The following is a 19,616-nucleotide window of genomic DNA, read 5'->3' as shown; positions in this document are numbered from 1 at the left end:
AGATGGAAGTCTGATGGTAAAAATGAACAATAAAAGTTGAGAGTCAGGAAGTTAGGAGAAGAGGTCTGATTTGGATACTAAGAAACTTGTATGACCACCACTGAACAGATTCATCAGGTTCATCAGGCCTACCCAGTTCCTTCCACTGCAGTGGAAGCTTAGAGTATCAGTTACAGTGACTTTTTACTGCTTACAATCAGTAATTGCGTCAAAAGCATTGCATTTTTTTAATTTATTATTTTGGTAATCTGTCAACAGGATACAGTAATCTGTTAGAGAAACAGCTTTTAGTTTGCATGTAGCTGGCCAACTTTAATCTTTTGCATTGCCACATTCTGGCACTGAACTTAAAATATCTAGAGTTTGTTTAAGTGATTGTCGCAATGTTGAACAGAGTGTGAAACTATTTATATGCTGTCCCAGTGCAAACACAGAAGGATCCCATAAGATCTAAACTGGATGTGTAACATTTTATCTGTACGTACACGGAACTGTTGTTTAGCTGTAGTTTATTAGTTTCTTCTGACATCTTCATATTTTCAACAGGTCTTGCAACGTGTGTTTTGTATTCTACAGTATGCCAGTACTTAGCACACTGATGAACAAAGGAGATATCTGTTGCAAGAGCGAAAAAAATAAATAAAAGCAGTTAGTTAATCTAAGCAGAAGTGATTGACTTACTGACACTTGGCAGCCCTGCTGCACACTCTACATCCGCTGAGCTGTATTCATGTGTGAGAAACCAAAATAGCTTGATTGTTCCATGGTTATAAAATCCAATTCACTGTCAGTGTCTTACGGTTCAGATAATTTGTCTCTGTTTAGATTAGCAATCATATTATGCGTACATACTAATGACAAGCCAGCCTTGAGGGCTGAGCTGATATTTGTTCATGTTTGATATCTGTTTTATGACAGGTACGTGTCTAGTAATTGGTGTCCAAGAGTAATTGCCTCAAATAAAATACTAAAAAAAGACATGAAATGATGACAGTGCATGGGGGAGGTTTGAAAGCAAATATTCATTTGAACTTGTAAACCTGTGAAATCCCCCATGCCTGTCAGCTAGTTCTACAGTAAATCATGTTGTGGCCTTCTCAGTATGGAATTCATTTTTGGAAGTCAGTGTATCCTGAGGAACTTAAAATTAACCCACAGACCAAAAAGGTTCTTTTTGGTCACAGATCACAGATCATATTTAAAAGGAATCTGCTGCTGTTGCCAAATGTGTCAAAACAAAAGAATGATGGCTTTGTATTTCAACACACTTAGCATGTTGCATTTTATGCATTTTTTTAAAAACCAGAGTTAAAGCCACAGCAGAAAAAACTGGAAGTTCTGTGCTGTGCAGGGTTTGTATACCGACGTAGTTAGAGACAGGAAATCACTTTTAGTAGCAGCAGGGAAAGGGAGTCTTGAATGTATCCATAGATAATACTTAATCATTCAACCTAATAAAAAGAGTATTAAGTCAAACTAAGAACAGGTAATGTCTTCAGGCTTAAGTCCCCAGACTGTTCTTAAAATGTAAAACCTTTGGCCCATTTCATTAAATTCAGCATCTAAACCATGGTTACTACTTGCCCTCTAAACAAGTCTTTAACCTACTTTTATAGTTTGTCTTTTCCCAAATTCTAGTGAGCCACACCAAATAGATGACATCAGTGCGGGTCTATGTATTCGCTATGGCAGTGTCGTAATATGGAATCGGTTCATTAGCCTTTATTTGAATTAAATGTTGCTATTTAATCCCTTTTTGATATTTATTTAGTAATTATTTTCACCAAAGAGATTGCATGTCCTTGTCAATTACCACAAGTTATCTGAGGCCATTTGACTTTATTTACACAAATTAGTTATGTTTTTGTGAAATGAGCTCTCAGTGTCTTCTCGGCCAAAAGATGACTGCACTTTTCATTCTGCTTTGAGCTGTTGTCTGCGTTATCAGTAATTGTTCACTCTAACATTTCCTGGTGACACCAGTGTTAACTGGAGCGAGCAGTGCCGGTGTCTGCAAGGTAAACACCACTCAATCTGTTGGCCATATCAACGTTTTTGAAGCTAGGTCACTCAGCCATTGGAAGGCAAATGCATTCAATTGGTTTCACAGAATTAGCACATGTCAACAGTGAGTTATAGTGTGAGCCAGTGACTCCTTTCCATCCTTTCCATGGTTACAGTGATTGCCTGAATGTCAAAACACTTACTGCTCGTTCCAAAAGCAAGTATTTTTGTGGTCCGAGAGGATATTATGTGATTATTCCAACAATGCAAATTATATGATTAATCCTGAATTGAAGTGTGACAAAAATGCATAATATATGAAAAGGTTCTTGTGTACTATAACACAGTGTGAATTCTCAAAATCATAAGGCATTTGAGACAATTCTTCATTTTGCTCCCCTCAGTTTCATGGATCTCAGTCATTTGATGGAAGCCAAGTAGCCTTTTAAGTGCAGACTTTTGGCTGTATTTGTGTTAAATCTGAATTTATTAGAGTCCATTGTGTAGATGAATGTGTGCATGTTTTAGACAAGCAGCCAGCATTAACAGTAATGTCTCCTGCCTGCCAATCATTAAGTAAAGCTTTGGCTTTTCTCATCAGCATGCAGGTCTGATAATCAGCCCCTGCAGCCAAGGTTTGGTGGGCAGTGGGCCATGAGACTTGGCTGGATGGACAAACTGAGAGAGAGCTGGCTGTTGTCATGCCATGGAGTCTCTGGTCTGTTGGTTGGACGGTGTTTCCAGCAGCCAGCTGCCACCTTCCCACTGAGGTCTCGAGCTGGTTTGAACTGGTCTTGGCACAAATTCAAATTCAAACTTCAAACTCCACCTTGGTTGTCTGTGACTTTTGTTTCCTCCAAGAGCTCAAACTTCTAACAGAAGTTGCTGTGGAGATGCTAGAGTTTTTGGTGGGGTACCACAGTGACTTGTGCTATTGATTGATGTCCACATGTCCAATAGTTCAGGGAACATTGAGCAAGACCTGTCTTCCATTAGAGGACTTAACCCCCTAGTAGTGTAGCTTGTCCACCCTTCATTGACCAATCAGCACCCATGCTTTTAGCAGCACTCCTCTGGGCTGCACTGGGTAAACACAAGTGTCTGCCTCAATGTTTGTCAACGCTAGTTGCCTAACCATTTATCAGTAGTCAGTAAGCATCTGTGCAGCTGTGATCTATTTGACCTCAGTGTGCATTAGAAATCACTAATTCAAGCAGAGATCCAGACAAGATTCTGTCTTTTCTCCTTTTTTGTCCTGCCATGTGATCCCAGGATCCTACTTACGGTGCAATATTGTCTCCACAGAGTTTAACTCCCCAAATGTCAAGCAGGGGAGGTGAAACACCACTCCCACCACCGCTCTAATTCCCTCGAGCCCCCTCCTTTCCGCTTGTGTCCCAGCACAAGGGACGTCACTCCCCTGGCTGCAGCAGGACTGGAGGCTGAGTCGAGGGGCAAGGCGAGGGCAGGTCCTATGAAGAAGCACAAAGGCCAGAGGGGAGGTGTAAATGCACTGCTCTGCACAGTGTACATGCCAGCATATGAACTAGTATTGAGCACAGTGCTGAAGGAGAGTATTGAGGCAGCAGTTCATGGGATCAGTGGATGTAATCTGACTTTTATCCCTGCTTCATGTGTAGCTGATCTGCGGCGGCTCCTTGCAAAACGAAGCTTGAAGAAAGGCACAGACACTTCTAGTAGTCTTTTCTGTGTCAGAAGTTAGACCTGTCGTATCCACACTCAGAGTCGGTCTAACAGGTACGTGCATGTCTCTAATGAAATAGACAAAAACTAATATTTGCTACAGTGGTTCTTCATGAATTTAGAATAATTAAGGCTGGAATTTAATAGACAAAGTCACAATGCAACATGCATATAACATGTATGGAATGATGCCTCAGGTTAACATCTGCATACAAATTACCGCAGGTTTTATTGTCAGTTTCCAAAACTAAATCTGATTTTGTTCTCCATTATTTTCACTTTTCTTCCACTGTACTCTTAGTGATGCTGTAAAATAGTCCACATTGTAATGTTAATGAGCTGTCACATCCAAAACTCATTTCCTTTGGTCAAGAGAGCTACACTTAAATAGAGATCAGTGTGTATTTGGACGGCTGTCAATGTTAATTTATGCTCAAGATAATCAACATTTTGGTTCAAAGAAGGATCTAGCTTCAATAGCAGGCAAGAAAGAGCAGGAGAATTTCAATCCTCTTTTATCATACTGTATTCATGCAAGCATTTTAGGCAGGGACCCCAGCAATCTACATAATGAGAAGAGACATTTCAGAGACATGACAATGAAAACAAAGCAGACTCTGCAGTTTGTCTTTAATTTCCTTTTTAAAGTAATTAGTAAAGAAAGATACTGGAATGTCTTTATTGTATTATAGTGGTGCATTCATGGTCCCCTATGAATGCAGCGCTTTGAGTACTTAGATCTGCACCATGACCCCAAACAAAAGACTGGAATGGGACAGTAGTGGTTGAACTTTACCAGGCTTGCATTTCTAAAAAGCAAATCATAGATTACAGGGTTATTATCCCTCATCAGTATTTACCGCACCTTAATTTATCCTCACATATTTTGCAACTGACTTTTCAGTTTACAGTTTTGTCCAACAGAACAAGCTACAAAAACTGCGGGGGAGTTGCTCACATACCTGATTTGACCTCTGTTTCACAATTCTTGCACCTTCTATTGACTGTTAAAAAGTGCAAATACTGTATTGATGCCAAGATAAAGAATTGCGTTGATGATTGGGTGAGATCTATACACTGGCTGATTTTTTTTTTTCTCTCTTGCACTTGCACTTGAGATTTTATAATCTTTTATAATCTTTCTTTATGTGCGTCTCTGCACCTTAGAGGCCCTCACTTAAATAGTCAAATTACCCACTCATACCACACAACATGAATACGTGCATATTAAACTAAATAATCCTCTTCAAATTGTTGTTCCAGTTCATGGCCTGGCTCAAAGAAAAATGTTTCCTGCCAAACCTATGCAGCACAGGTATTTTCAGTCTTTTCTTCACTTTTTCCCTCTGTCAGTGGGTGTCGACATGCTGGAACAGGTTCTGTCATTCGGCCGCTCACTGGTGCGCAGGAAAGTGGTCGACCTGAGCAGCATGGAGGACTCAAAGCTGTGCCGCTGCCTGGGAACTGTCGACCTCATCGCCCTCGGGGTGGGCAGCACTCTGGGCGCCGGCGTCTACGTCCTGGCTGGCGAGGTGGCCAAGGGTGACTCAGGCCCCAGCATTGTCATCTCCTTCCTAATTGCTGCTCTAGCCTCTGTCATGGCCGGCCTTTGTTACGCTGAGTTTGGCGCACGAGTCCCTAAGACCGGCTCTGCTTACCTTTATAGCTACGTGACTGTAGGAGAGATCTGGGCCTTCATCACTGGTTGGAATCTCATTCTCTCCTATGTGATTGGTGAGTGAGTGACAGTCTTTGAAGCACGTGTTACTTAAAGAAGATACTGACTCTTCACGCCTCCTCTCACAGGTACCTCTTCAGTTGCCAGGGCTTGGAGTGGCACATTTGATGAAATGATAGGAGGGCACATTGAGATTTTCTGTAAGACCTACTTCAGCATGAACTCCCCTGGTTTGGCTTCGTACCCTGACTTCTTTGCTGTCTGCCTGATTCTGCTGCTTTCTGGTAAGGCAGCAAACAAATGCTGGAAATTCAGTTCAGTATATTTGCTCAGGAATTAGGATTGATTCATTTTCTTTGGGGCCACCAGCTTCCATACCTTTAATGATTCTCTAGACTTTTTCATCTAACCTCATCATCAGTTCAAAAATGTGTTTTGTCCAGTACTGGTTTATGAACAATTTCAGATAGAAAATGTAAGCATGTTAACATACAAAACTAAGAAGGTGAATATTCTAAACATTATATCTGCTTAACATCAGCATGTTTGTCATTGTGAGCACATGAGTTTTTATCTCAAAGCTCAGCTGGACCAAAGTTGCAGTTTTCCTATGAGCAACAGGCTCCATTTTTCAAAATGGGCTTTGCTCCTGAGGCAGCATTACAGCAAACCGTACGGACGGTACTGTACTGATCTCTGCTGCCTTTTTGCTCCTGCCAGGACTCCTTTCGTTTGGGGTGAAGGAGTCAGCCTGGGTCAATAAAGTCTTCACTTCAATCAATGTGCTCGTACTCTTGTTTGTCATCATCTCCGGCTTCGTCAAAGGAGACACACACAACTGGAACATAACTGAAGAGTCCCTTATTAATGTCACTGTGGTTTCAAGGTAGTACATTCCTTTATTGACCATTACATTTGTACGTGTCCATACGGCCCATTAAAGCAGAGCTGTTCCCTTGTTTGTGTTTATATAGTGTTCAGTATCAATATCTTTTCATTTTATCGCCCAAGTGTTGTTTTGAAATGACAGCTTGTTTGTTTCAGGAACTTGTCGGCGATGACCAATGTGAGCAGTGATTACGGCGTTGGAGGATTTATGCCCTACGGCTTCAGTGGGACCTTAGCTGGAGCTGCCACCTGCTTTTATGCTTTTGTTGGATTTGACTGCATTGCGACCACAGGTGAGCCGAGGGTAGGTTGTGATTTAGCATGATTTAATTTAAGGTAAAGAGAAAGATGTTTGTGTGTCTGTGTGTGACAGGCGAAGAGGTGAAGAACCCTCAGAGAGCCATTCCCATTGGCATCGTGGTGTCACTGACCGTGTGCTTCTTGGCCTACTTTGGCGTGTCAGCTGCGCTCACGCTGATGATGCCCTACTACCTGCTGGATGAGAAGAGCCCTCTGCCCATGGCCTTTGAATACGTGGGCTGGGGTCCTGCTAAATATGTGGTTGCGGCAGGTTCACTGTGTGCCCTCTCTACCAGGTAACCACTGTGTCTGATTTCATAAAATAAGTTGAGGACAAATGTCAACATTCATTTATGGTAGACAAAAGCATTTACATGCTTGATTTACTGTGTTTGAGTTGGAGTTAAATTTATTACTTTAGTTTCTTGTTGATGTGCATGCTATAAATGGGTGATAATGGTGAATGAGATCAGGTCAAAAATTATGACCACCTATCTTTGTCAGTGTCTTGTCATTGGATTGATTCCTGTTGCTTAATGGGGTGTAGTGGGTGCAGTACTTAATTCTCTCAGTTTTCAGTTACCTGCATGTCTTTGTAATGTAATATTTATAATTAAAGTATCATATATTTAATGGGAAGTTGGGCCCCAAACACAGTTTATTGATGTGGCATAGATCTGTTTTTCTTCCCTGAAGGTTTGCTAATATCAGACCCCCATTCAGTTTGACATCAACAAACCTTATCATGTCAATCACTGTATCCCATGATCTGCATTGAAGGACTTGAACTTGAACCAGCTTGCCTTTGAAAGCAGCCACAACCAATTGCATAAATTTAAGCTGATGAAAATGATGTCGTGGGATAAGTGCCAACAGGAAAGAAAGACAGCCATCTCTGAACCTCTGAAGCTTTAAATATGTGATTGTAGGTGTTTGTGGGTGTATTCTGGGCTCTTGACTAATGTGTTGGTCTTGCATGTCTCTGCTGTCTCATGCAGTCTGCTGGGCTCCATTTTCCCCATGCCTCGTGTAATCTATGCTATGGCAGAGGATGGGGTGCTTTTCAAAACCTTAGCCCGAATCAATCCTAAGACGAAGACCCCACTTATTGCCACTATGACCTCCGGTGTAGTAGCAGGTGAGAGCCGGGAAGAGTACAATGAGATCACTCCTGCTAATCTTTCTCCACCAATCAACTGTGAAAGAAACAGATAATCTCTAATAATGTGGTTGGGGACCTTTTTTTTTTTTTTTTTTTTCATTTTCTGCGTTAAATTTGGGAGGTTTTCCCTCTACAGACACGTGTTGTTCTTTCACAGTTGTGCAAGTGTCGTGTTGTCTTTCCCAGAATGCCCTCAACTTAACCATGAACCCTCTTCTCCCTAGCCTGTTGGGCTCCATGTTCCCTCTGCCGCGCATTCTCTTTGCCATGGCGCGAGATGGCATTCTGTTCAAATTTATGTCCAAAGTGAGTAAGCGCCAGTCGCCCGTGGCTGCCACCATGGCAGCTGGTACTACTGCTGGTAAGCTCCTGAGATGAGGACTCGCCTATGGTGGGGTTGTATTATGGTGGGGTTTGTAATCTGTGCCCATGTTGGTGGTGGTGCATGCTAAACGTGGTGTTGGTGTTTCCAAAAGCATTTCAGAATTGAGCATTTATGAATTACAACCGTCATTAAGGCTGATAAGTCATTTTTTTTTATTTTCAAGAATTAACTGTGTTCCCCACTTTAGTCCATCTGGCTTTTATTCGCTTTTCTAAATAAAGAATAGAGAATTAGCTACTTGAAAGTAACTAGCTGCAAGTACGGTGCTTTTACATACTCTATTTTTTTGACTACCTCTGGGATGTTTACAAGTAGTTTAACACTGTAAGAAACACTTTCTTCTGCTTTCTTAACTAGTGTTTGAAGAGATAAAAACCCCAGTAAAACCATGTAGTTTTTACATGTTGGATTTAACAACACATAAGCCAAAGATCTATTTTTAAAATTTTCCAGGACCCGTTCAGTCCTATGAAAGTTGGTCAGTACTAGCCGAAACCAAAAAATGACTTTCGACTTTCTGAATAAAGTGATTCTTTTACGTAGCTTCTGCATTGTGTGGCCCATAGAGCAGAGTGAATTCCGTCGACTAAGCCGCCAACTTCTGGTTTAGATCTCTGCTAACTTGAATGGTGATAAAATTATTTAATCATGTGGCTCTTCTACACTTTACATATGTTATCGGACTAAATGGATCAAATCACAGGGGTTGTGATGTTCATAAAAATGTATCCACCATTTTACAGCCACTGTTTCTCACAAAGTAAGCTTATGGAAATAGTTTTGTGGGCCTCCTTGCATCACATGATGTTGTAATCACATGGCCTATGCCATAGGGAGCCACTTTTCCTTGGGACTTCACATGAGCAGACAAGTTAAGTTTGTCTTATGTCAAATAAAGATTTACACTTTTAATTAGATATTCTGCCACTTCTAATGATAAAGTAAAGAAGCAGTTCAAGCAGTTGGCCTTTGAGGACGGGTGTGGTGCTCATATAATGTTGTAAACATCTGCTTCTTGCGGTTTCCTGCTCAGTAGGTTCCAGGTACAGTATGTGCTTGTGTCATGCTTGCTGTGCTCAGGTGTTGGGACTTAGACATGTGGGGTGAAGTGACAGGCAGATGTAAACTGTGGGTGGTGGGGGGACCCAGCACATCAGCTGTCCCAGAGCCACATTCTATATACTCAACAGCTGTTAGTACTGGGGAGGGGTGCTCTCACTGAAGTCTGGTGCTGAGATACAAGAGCGGGAACACTGCAGTGTATCTCACATCAAACACCACTCAGTGTGGAGGTGTTAACAGCTGTGAGTCCAAGGAAACATTTAGCTGTTCTGTGTCTTTTTATTACGAAAACATGTCTGCATGAATTTTAATTTGCATCTGTTCCTTTGTTGGATGTTGCATCTGAAGAAAACAGCTTTTCCATTTATAATTGCAAGAATATTTTTCTGTCTCTTCTGGATGTGGTTGTGTGTGAATGTTTTCATGTGTTTTGTGAAAATGATTGCTCCACTAATCAGTCATGAGCTTACATCGTAGCTCTTGTAAAAGTTAGAGGGTTTTTTTAACTGTAATTTTTTTATTTACTCAGCCATCATGGCCTTCCTGTTTGACCTGAAAGCGCTGGTTGACATGATGTCCATTGGAACTCTACTGGCTTACTCGCTGGTTGCTGTATGTGTACTGATTCTCAGGTAGGTACATTTATAAATAATGCAAAAAAATATTGTAGAAAGTAAGTATTGTAAGTAGGAATCTTATCTGTACAAAATTGTGTAACAACTTTCCCTTATAGCTTTTCCAAAACCCACTGGTATGATTGCCCCACGTGTAACATACGCCTCATCTTATTGCATCACACTGGTGATGTAAGAGCTGTGAATGCTCCCATTGTATGAATGTGAAGGGACTGCTTGAGTGAATAAAGGTGTTTACTCAAGTTTTCTGCACTTACTAAACTCAGACCTTTCTGTACACCTCTGCTGGTTGCACCAAAATGACTTATCACCGCTAAACACAGTAAACACAGATGAGGCGTTGGCTCCCTGGTTCCAACTGGATTTATAGGTCTCAGTTGTTAAGGAAAACCAAACACCTTAAACTATTTCACAATGACTGTGGTTCATAGAAAGGATATAACAGGACACTGAAAATGCTATGTCTGTGGTCCAGGTACCAGCCAGATGGAGCCTTAGAGCGGCGAGCAGGCACTGGTGAGAGGGAGTACCTGTCTTCCGAGGGGGGCGAGTCTGACCTGACAGAGTCGGAGTCCCACCTCAACATGCTGAAGGGTGGCAGCTCCACCCTCCAGACTGTTCTGCACCCCCCTGCCTCCCCTTCTGAACATTCCTCCAGAGTTGTCAACATGTCCATTTGTGTGCTCGGTAAGCAGGCCTGATTAAAATACGCTTTTTTTCTTTCTATATAACTAAAAACATAGGAATTAAGTGTGTGTTTTTTTAAAACCCCAGTGCTGCTAGTGTGTATAGTAAGCTATCTCACCACGTACTGCATCGGCTCCATCCTTGCTATGGAAGTGTGGATCCTGGTACTGCTGTCCGTGTGTCTCCTCATCTTCAGTGGTTGCATCTTTTTGATCTGCAGGCAGCCACAGACTAGCAAGAAGGTCTCCTTCATGGTACGTGGCAGCTCAAAGTCCACTGAGTTCATACCAAGCCCTTCATTGTGATACATATCAATCCAGCGCAAATAAGCTGATGATAGATTTTGTGCTTGTTGCCTTCACAGGTTCCTCTTCTTCCTCTTCTGCCCATTCTGAGCATTTCTGTCAATATTTACCTCATGGTTCAGCTGAGTGGAGATACTTGGATCCGTTTCTCTGTGTGGATGGCTATAGGTGAGTGTCTTTTAACTGCCGGTCAAAATGATTTCAAAATGCAATGACCCCTTGTGACTATTTAAATGAACAATTTAACATTTTGGGCAATATGCTCACCTTTAAAGGCAGCAAATAGCTAGCATGACTTTGTGCAAAGGTACTCTGTCTTGGCAGGCAGCCACTGGGGTTATAGTTGTGTTTGTTTTGCTTTTTAAGCTAACAAGGCACAACATGTTGATGAGTAAGCTTTAGAGGTACTGGTGGCAAGGTTTTATAACTTAATAAAACTGACTAGAACAATATTGTTTATTTACAAAATAAGTAAAGTAAAAAAGCACAGGAAATGTCATTATTTTTACTGGTCATCCTCAGAGATGTGATGGGATGGGTTAGAGATAGGTTTTTTTTTTTTTTTGGTATCTCATACGTCTTCCTTCATTTTTCTCAGGCTTCATGATCTACTTCGGCTATGGCATGTGGCACAGCGTGGAGCGCCAGCGCCTTCTCCAGGGTCCTTCAAACAGCAGCAGCACTCAGGAACACAACAAAAGCAGCAGGGGTGCAGTAGGAAAAGACGAGGAGTGTTTCATCTGCCCTGAAAAGACAAGCCAGTGTTAAAGTTTACCAGGTCATTTACAGACTCTATGAGGTGACAGATGTGTAAAAGCACACAGCAGCTCGATGCACCTGTTTATACAGCTTCACCTTGTGGGCCTCATCCTCAAGCACACACATTCTGTCAGTATTCTGTGTCAGCGGCCACACGATGGGGAGCTGCTTGGTCCCTGTGATGAAACCAAATCTTGTAGGTCACACTGCGCTTAATGGCCAGCATGAAGGCAGAAGTGAAAGGACAGGTAACACACTGGAGATTGATGTTCATTTTCTTTAACAGTGTAGCAGTTAATGCCAAGACCGCAGCAAAGCATCTCTGTTTCTCTTTCCTGAGTTCTAAGTATATGACATTTGTCTTGTCTCTACCTTTTTACATTTGAAGGAGGTTTGTACAGGTGGGTTTTTAAATGTTAAGTCTTGACACTTTGTTATCCATTTAACAAATGGATTTTATTAGATTTTGATGCACCATTTATATACTGGTATTGAAAGTAATGTTAGTTTTGTGGAAAAAAAGCACTCATTGTTCTTTGGTTTTAGTGTCGAATGCTGAAAAAAGACCAACAGGTTAAAGATGTGCTTTCAGTCGTAAAGCTAGAATATGTTCTACAATTGTTTTGTGTATAATTGTTTTACATGCATACTTTATATGTATAATTGCGATCTATATCTGTTAAAAATAATAACAAAGATGCTGCGAAATTTTGACCAATGTTGACTATGTCACATAGTTATGTAGGCACTTAACATGTCATGACTCGACTATCCTGAAGCCAGGAGGAAAGTTTCAGGCTTCTGTTAAGTATTATATGATCATATCAACCTCTGCTGTAGTTATTGAGGTATCTGTTATGGGTGGTTTTATTCAGCACAGGTTCACTTTTATTTTTGCTTGGGTGAACTGTTACAATCTGAACATGAAGATTGATAGTTGATACAGAATTCTTCTCAAAACGTATTTGTAGTTTCTTTATTTTTTTCCACTCTTTCTGATGTTTTGTGTTATTTTGATACCGTTGCAGATATGCTCTTAAATATTCATGGAATTATTCTCTCTCAACCAAACTACTTTGCCTCATAACAACCTAACAGGAAGGATAACAATTATGAACTCTATTTTCATTTGTGTTCTTTTGTGTTTGACTTTTTATGATGAACTGCATGGAGAATTCAGTTTATTTTTTCCTCTGGTATTTTAGGGTTTTACTTTTACTATGAATTGTAAGGCTCAGTGAGCTTTGGTTTACAGTAGAAACTTGTTTTTTGTCTTTCACCTATACTACCAATATTTTACACCATCTGATATAGAGAGACTGAACGCTTTTCAAGAGGTCAGACACTGAGACTGCAGGATGTTGCTGATGGATTCATCAGTGCAGAGTATTATATGAATGTGGAACAAATTCAGAAGGTAGTCTCAGCAGGAGTAAAGCCGATATTCTACTATACTGAACCTCTTCAATAAAAGCGTAGAGTCTTCCAGTGAGGTTACTGGATAAAGTACATAGAAGTAACCATTATGTCATGAAGTAGTACCAACAGCACAGACAAAGACAATAAATGTATTTTCCAGAAGGACAGTATTGAGTATTTTATGTATTTTATTTTATGTCATTATTATTTTTTGTTAATTGTCACAATATCATCTTTCATTATTCATGTGAATGATGCCACCCTGTGGCCATTTAGAAAACATTTTGTGTTTTAGCTCCTAACTTCTGAAATGAAGCATTTTTGACCCAATGCATCCACACAGTGATGGAAGAAGTTGACAGATAGATCTTTTACTCAGGGAAAAGTACTAATACTACAAAGCAAAAATGCTCCACTACAAGTAAAAGTCTGGCATACAATATCTAATTGTGGAGAAGAGTGGAAATCTATTATCTGCAAATTATATTCAAGTATCCAAAGTATTTGTTCTGCAGAAAACGTTTCGTGTGACTAATACATATTACATATGATATTATGAGATTGTTAATACTGATGCTTCGATGTGTAAGCAGCATTTTACTGTTGCAGCTGCCCGAGGTGGAGCTCGGTTTAACTAATTATACAGTAACAATTATACTGGTTGAAAGTTCCCGTAGATATGGTCTGACTTAGAGTGTCATAATGCTTAAACATACTGTGTAAATTTAGTTGACATGCACACACGTTCATATCAGTTTGAGAAACAGTACATTTAAATAACCATAACTCAGTGGCTTGTCAGTCATCTGACAAGCAGCACTGTTCTTGTCTTTATGTCTTCTCTGGAGACCAAAAACTTCCAGTCTGCACTCTCAGTCACTGGCCCTTAAAAAGCATTATGATTCATACTTACGTCCAGCAGGGGGCTCCAGAGTACGTGTTTCTGCTCTTCAAGGCTGAGGAGAGGGAGTACGCAGAAGTTATTTTCCCTTTTCCTCTCAGTCTGTGAGGAGGATGGAGCTGGAAGTCAAAAGCGGGTAGCTGGAGCCTGCGGAGTTCCAGTGAAGCTCCAAACTGCCCCCCTTTCCTACTGAGCCCCTCAGCAGCTCCTTGATCTCCCCAGCCCTGCAGAGCAGCTGCCCCTCTGACCCACCCGACAGGACACTATGAAGCTCTGGGTTGTGCTTTGTCTGGCAGTGCTCTGGGTGGAGCTCCAAAATGGTGAGTGAAGTCTTACATCTCTATATATGTCTTATGAGTGAAGCAAAAATGACTGATAACTTTGGCATGGGAACTTGAATAGTGAGAGGATTAGATGGTCTGAGGTGCTACAAATGTTGGCTTGGGGAGGTGGATTCACAAATAAGTAAATCTTATCCGCATATGGCAAAGACACTTTTTCATTTGTCAGCTATTATGTCTTTCCCCAGGCAGACATTGAAACCTCTCTGCTATGTATGAGTTTTATATAATGCATGTAAATTGTTCTTTTGCATAAGTGGTGTGAATTTTTTCCAAAGTATTTCTGCAGACCAACTCAAACCAGCTGCAGCTGAGGCATTCAACAGGCGTTTCTAATTAACTGGCCTTTACTGCTGACCTTTCCTTGGAGTTCTCATTAATGCTTCGCAGAAGAATACGACAACAAACCCTGAAAGTGTACAGGCTGATTATTTTGTTCTTGTCTTTAATGGATTATGTGTTCTGTGTCCACTGAGAAATACAGCTGACAGAGAGCTTCAGTTCTGGACATTTTGTGCCAGTAATAAGGATTTCACCCTTCCTGTTCAGCTGTTGTCACAGCTGGGGGAATTACAAAGAGTAGTACTACAGATGAGCATACACCAACCTGGACTCTGCTGTTTCAGCAAAGAATTAGGCCATACTACAGTAACAGATGATTTTTTGTGTGTCTTGTCTTTGTAATCTTTGTTATTTTTGCTCCCTTCTCTTCTCTCTTGCCTCTAACTCACCCGCCTCCCTCTGTGCCTCTGTCTGTCCAGGTTCCTGCCAACAAGTCAAGCGGAGAAAAGACGTAGGAGAGAACCGCATCAGGCCAGGGGGGAAACGGGTGAAGGTGAGACACCCCAAACTAAAAGATGGAGGTGGGAGAGGCCACTCCCTGTTGACCCAGGTTTTAGATAAGGGACGCTTTGTGCGCTTGAGCCAGACCACAACTCTGACTCCTGGGAAGAACATGGAGCTGCGCTGCAAAGGCAGCTCCATTGGATGGTCATACCCAACCTACCTGGACACCTTCAATGACTCACGCCTCAGGTGCTGGAAGCAGACACCAGCTGATTGTCTTGCTGCAAGTTGATGTGAATGTCAAAGTCTGATGTTTTTGTTTGCCGTCTCCAGCATCAAGCAGAGTGACAAGTACAGTCAACTGATCCTGACGTCGCCCTCTGCTGCTGACACGGGTCCCTACAGCTGCTGGGTGATAGTGTGTGATGGCTCAGAATGTGATAAGGACCACGAACGCTCCTATGCGTCATACATCTATTTCACAGGTAATTTATTAAGGATGCAAGGCACATTGCTCTTTACGTTTGCATTTTCTAAATTTGGCAATAAAGGCTATACATGTTGTCACTTCTGACTTTAATGAATGGTTACGAGTTTCTTGTAACATATATACTTATAATCAGTAATAAGGTCAGTAATAAGGCATTAAATTGCTGAAGTAGAAGTTTTATGTTGCCAAGTTGGGAGGGCATATTTAGGTGAAGCCACCCTTTACTAGATGTTTTCCCCTGCCAACATCACTGATTTAGCATTAGCTTTAAAGCTGCATTAACCAATATTTTAATACCAACAATGTGTCAAATTATTATGTGTAATCTTAAAGATGTTGCTCAGAGTGACTAGCCTACACAGATTTTATTACCCGTTGATGCAGTTCTCTTCAGCTCTATGGGTCGTTTCGGTGTCTCTCAGCTCATTGTTTTGTTTTTACTACCTGCTATCTTACTGTTTTAGTTTGTGCTCAGCACTCTTACCCTCGTATCCATTCACTGCAGGAAGCTTTTTCTCAGCCAAAAAAAAGCTCTAGAAACCAATTGTATGCTATCGACTCAGCATTAAACAGCAGACAAAGTTAGTAATAAGATGTGAACATAGTGGAGCCCTTAGCAGACGAAGAAACCATTTTAACACCTTGGCCAGATAAAACAAAAATATCACCCTGGCTAACTCTTACAATGTGTATTAATATGCACTGTTCTTTTTTTTCAAATAAAATAAACCAAATACTAAAAAGAACCAAAGCGGCGTTGTCAGATTGGCAGAGACCAGAAACAGAGGACTTAATATTTGTCACACACTGGTCACCTTTATGACAGGATGACATACCTTCATTCACATTATTTTTCCAACTGTGTTGTGCACCATAATTGCAGTCAAAGAAACTGACATCAGTCCTTCTAAACAGATAAAGACAACCTCTTCGTCCCCTCCGCCATCCACTTTGAGATCGTGTACCTGCGCCCGGACAGGTCCGCTGTGGTGCCCTGTCGTGTTACCGACGTACAGGCCAAGGTGTCCCTGCACAGAGAAGTTCCTCCAGAGGAGATCACATCCAACAGTACACTGGTAACCTATGACCCCACCAAGGGGTTTGTCCTGCAGAATCCCAGCGCAGAGCATCAGGGGGTCTTCTACTGCAAGGCTGTGACCAAGAGCACCCCTCAGATCTCCACAAAGTACCAGCTGCTCTATGTGGAGGGTAGGGAGGCAGCAGTTACACACAGCTTCAACACTGTGCTACATGCAGGAACATATGGTGACGCTGCTCCAAGTGCGGTATCGGAAACCATTTTCCTCTGCCATTTACTGACAAACGTATCCTTAGTGCATGTCACATTATTGACTGAAAGTGCCTAGAACCATCGTGAGAGGCGTTTCCACAAAGTCATGAGTCACATGCTGGTCACTTAGCTTCATCTGCTTCCAGGAAAAGGTTTTCAAAAGCCTCCTCACTCCTCACTGCTGAGCTTGGTTTACGCAGATGCTTGCCAAATGAAATGAAAACAGTCTGGATTGATGAAATAGAAATTGTGTGTGTTTTGGTAAAATGAAGCTCTTTTGGCATGTTGTTTAGTGGAGGTTTAACCGTTTAAAAACCACTGAGCTTTCATCCATAAATGTGTCACATTTTTCAAGTGGTTTCATAATACCACCTGATCATGCATTACGACATATTGTTTGCCGTCTCTTGCTGACAGTTCCTAGCACACCACCATTTGTGAGCCTTGAACCCTCTCTGCAGTCTGTAAGAGGCGGTGACAACATTAATGTAACCTGCACGGTGCTGGGGGAGCCAGACGTGGACGTGAGCTTCACCTGGTCTTATCCTGGTCAGGTAAGAAGAATGAATGCAGAAAAACTTTGCCCCTTCAGCAGATCATTATAAAAACAAATGCATGGCAAAGTTGTAACACTGAAGTGAGGTAATGTAAGCAAAGCACATTTCTAATTGAAGGGTACTTAAAGGTCTCGTTGCCAACAGATGAATGATCAACCAACCATTTTCCTGCCCCCAGTTGTCATCAGCAAGTCACATACATAATGACAGCAAATCCTGTTTCTTATATTGTGTAGGACCAACGTCCAGTTCACATCCACACTTCCTGGAGGCTGATTAACAGAGGTATGGGCCACACCACGCGCGTCTCCCAGAGCGTCTTGACTGTAGAAGACATGGAGACCATTGACTTTGGAAACTACATCTGTAAAGCCAAGAACCCACATGGTGAGACAATTGTGACGACCAACATCATCTCCATATAGCCCTGAGCAGGACTGAGTGATGTGACGCAAGACACCAAGCAGTGAGACCAAAATGACCTGTATATACATAAAAGGTGGTGTATTTTTAGACTGCGATGATAGCAAAGACATGATAAAGATTTGCTAAATATGTTATATTCAAAAGTGATGACTGAAGCATGACAGTATAATGCAACAATGCATCATGCCAAAAGTCAAATAAGGAAGCAAAATGAAGGAGGCAGGCCACCCCTTTATCCTAAAATATTACTGGCTGAGAGGCAGGACATCACTCTGAACCAACTCTGAATATTTGAGTATTTGTTTTTAATGTTCATTAGTTTCATTTGTATGTCGCCTACTTTTGGAGGTATAGTTGGTTTTTGAGGACTTAAAGAATAAAGTATGGAAGCTTTAAAATGTGTTTGGTTCCACTCTGTTGTGTTGGCATTGGTAGGACTATTTATCTTTTAAATGCACTTAGTTATTTTGCATAAAAGCATCAGCTAAATGAATGTAATGTAAAATAAATAAATAAAACTAGACACAGGAATGTAAGAAACTATAGGACACTGTAATGTTGATAAATAAAATAAATGAAAAAAAGTGTGTAGGACCAAGGAGGGGTTTTCTGCCACAGTCACCAGACCTCAAATCTACCCAACATGTTTAAGAACATTTGATGAGAGAAAAGCCAGCATTGTTACATAACATGCTTAATGAGATGCATTACAGAGTCTGCAAAAAGCTGTAGAATGGCTGCCAAAGAGAAAGCTGTTAACTAAGGTCAGAGTCACATTTATCAAACACTGTCATTTTTAACTTTGAAATTAATGTTAACTTTAAAGGTTGTATTAAAATGAAACAAGAGTTCTGAATGATGGAGTCAAGAGTTCCAGGCTTCTTTATGACAGAGATAACAGACGTCTGCTGTGAACCCCGGCACTCTGTTGTGTTGGACACCTAATCAAACGTCACAGACAAATCAAAGTTAGCCTTTTTGCTACATTTAAATCAAACTATGATGCTGGGAAAAAGAGCAGCAGCCATCAGACTTACTTTGTCTTTGTAGCATGCTGTGAGGAGGAGAATCTGGTTTAAAGCTCAGCTGTGTGCCAGGCTGACGTCCTAATGCGCTCCGTATGTGGAATGTGATCTGCAGGCCCGCAGCTTATTTTGGTCCAATGCAACACTTGCTGCAGTTTCCACTTTGCTGAATAGCTGTTGGTTGTTATGATTTTTGAATATACTCAAGATGTTTGCGGTTAAAAAGAAAAAAAAATATATTCAATGGTATTTGACTTGAACACAAGTCACGAGGCTGGATTGATACCCAGGAAAACTTTCCTGTGACAAGTTGATAAGTTGAGTTACATCTGCTGTGACATGCAGGTTTAATACAAGACTTTATTAATTGCATATTTCAAACAGGGTCAACACACCAATAATAACCAATTCCACACAAAATATTCCTTTTGAGACATGTCCAAGACCCAGTGTCCCTGACATGTACAAGTACTGTAAAGCTTCTTCTGGTCAACTCTTTGCAAAGACCCTGACTTTAAAGCTGCATTGGGAGAGTTGAGTAAGGGTTATTAACAAGACTCAAACACATGCATAAAGACTTGGATTGGTCCCATGGTCAAACAAACGTGAAAAACAAAACATGTTTGAGGCTACAGAGGATGCTTAAACTGTCAACTTAGATGTAAAAAAACAAACAAACGAAAAAACAGAACCTCAAAGAAATTCTGAACGTAGATGGAGACTTGAACAGCTCTGAGGTGCCGACAAGAAAACAGATGTTGAGCAAAATCAAAATGTGACTGTCACTTTTGTGTATTTACAAACGGTGCTG

General features: G+C 41.2%; 2 protein-coding genes across 4 annotated transcripts; both read left to right on the top strand.

The window, feature by feature from the left end:
• Positions 1 to 169: 169 nt before the first annotated feature.
• On the top strand, positions 170 to 13,155 carry slc7a2 (solute carrier family 7 member 2). 3 transcript variants are annotated; one of them, XM_046406274.1, is made up of 13 exons: positions 170 to 2,774; positions 3,310 to 3,762; positions 5,062 to 5,442; positions 5,515 to 5,670; positions 6,107 to 6,272; positions 6,431 to 6,567; positions 6,648 to 6,870; positions 7,573 to 7,712; positions 9,713 to 9,815; positions 10,294 to 10,505; positions 10,593 to 10,759; positions 10,870 to 10,978; positions 11,409 to 13,155. In XM_046406274.1, the coding sequence occupies exons 3-13, from the start codon at positions 5,073 to 5,075 to the stop codon at positions 11,576 to 11,578; spliced, it is 1,953 nt and encodes a 650-aa protein (XP_046262230.1). In that variant the 5' UTR covers positions 170 to 2,774; positions 3,310 to 3,762; positions 5,062 to 5,072; the 3' UTR covers positions 11,579 to 13,155. The 3 variants fall into 3 exon arrangements, with proteins under 3 accessions (XP_046262230.1, XP_046262231.1, XP_046262229.1); XM_046406275.1 differs by lacking the exon at positions 7,573 to 7,712 and adding an exon at positions 7,961 to 8,097 and having other exon boundaries at positions 170 to 3,762; XM_046406273.1 differs by having other exon boundaries at positions 170 to 3,762.
• Positions 13,156 to 13,922: 767 nt separating this feature from the next.
• pdgfrl (platelet-derived growth factor receptor-like) lies at positions 13,923 to 18,178 on the top strand. Its single transcript, XM_046406276.1, has 6 exons — positions 13,923 to 14,209; positions 14,992 to 15,265; positions 15,350 to 15,501; positions 16,422 to 16,715; positions 17,215 to 17,351; positions 17,591 to 18,178. Exons 1-6 carry the CDS (start codon positions 14,155 to 14,157, stop codon positions 17,777 to 17,779), a joined length of 1,101 nt encoding a protein of 366 aa, XP_046262232.1. The 5' UTR covers positions 13,923 to 14,154; the 3' UTR covers positions 17,780 to 18,178.
• Positions 18,179 to 19,616: the final 1,438 nt, after the last annotated feature.

Source organism: Scatophagus argus, chromosome 12 (assembly GCF_020382885.2).
Source record: "Scatophagus argus isolate fScaArg1 chromosome 12, fScaArg1.pri, whole genome shotgun sequence".
Classification (NCBI taxonomy): domain Eukaryota; kingdom Metazoa; phylum Chordata; class Actinopteri; family Scatophagidae; genus Scatophagus; species Scatophagus argus.
The sequence above is the reverse complement of the archived record's forward strand: the minus strand, read 5'-3'. Positions and strand labels throughout refer to the sequence as shown.

Coding starts and splice junctions, on each gene's coding strand:
- slc7a2 (XM_046406274.1), top strand. CDS start 5,073: ATGCTGGAACAGGTTCTGTCATTCGGCCGCTCACTGGTGCGCAGGAAA. Junction 5,443..5,514: donor CATTCTCTCCTATGTGATTG/GTGAGTGAGTGA, acceptor CTCCTCTCACAG/GTACCTCTTCAGTTGCCAGG. Junction 9,816..10,293: donor GTATGTGTACTGATTCTCAG/GTAGGTACATTT, acceptor TCTGTGGTCCAG/GTACCAGCCAGATGGAGCCT.
- pdgfrl (XM_046406276.1), top strand. CDS start 14,155: ATGAAGCTCTGGGTTGTGCTTTGTCTGGCAGTGCTCTGGGTGGAGCTC. Junction 14,210..14,991: donor CTGGGTGGAGCTCCAAAATG/GTGAGTGAAGTC, acceptor CTGTCTGTCCAG/GTTCCTGCCAACAAGTCAAG. Junction 17,352..17,590: donor CCTGGTCTTATCCTGGTCAG/GTAAGAAGAATG, acceptor TATATTGTGTAG/GACCAACGTCCAGTTCACAT.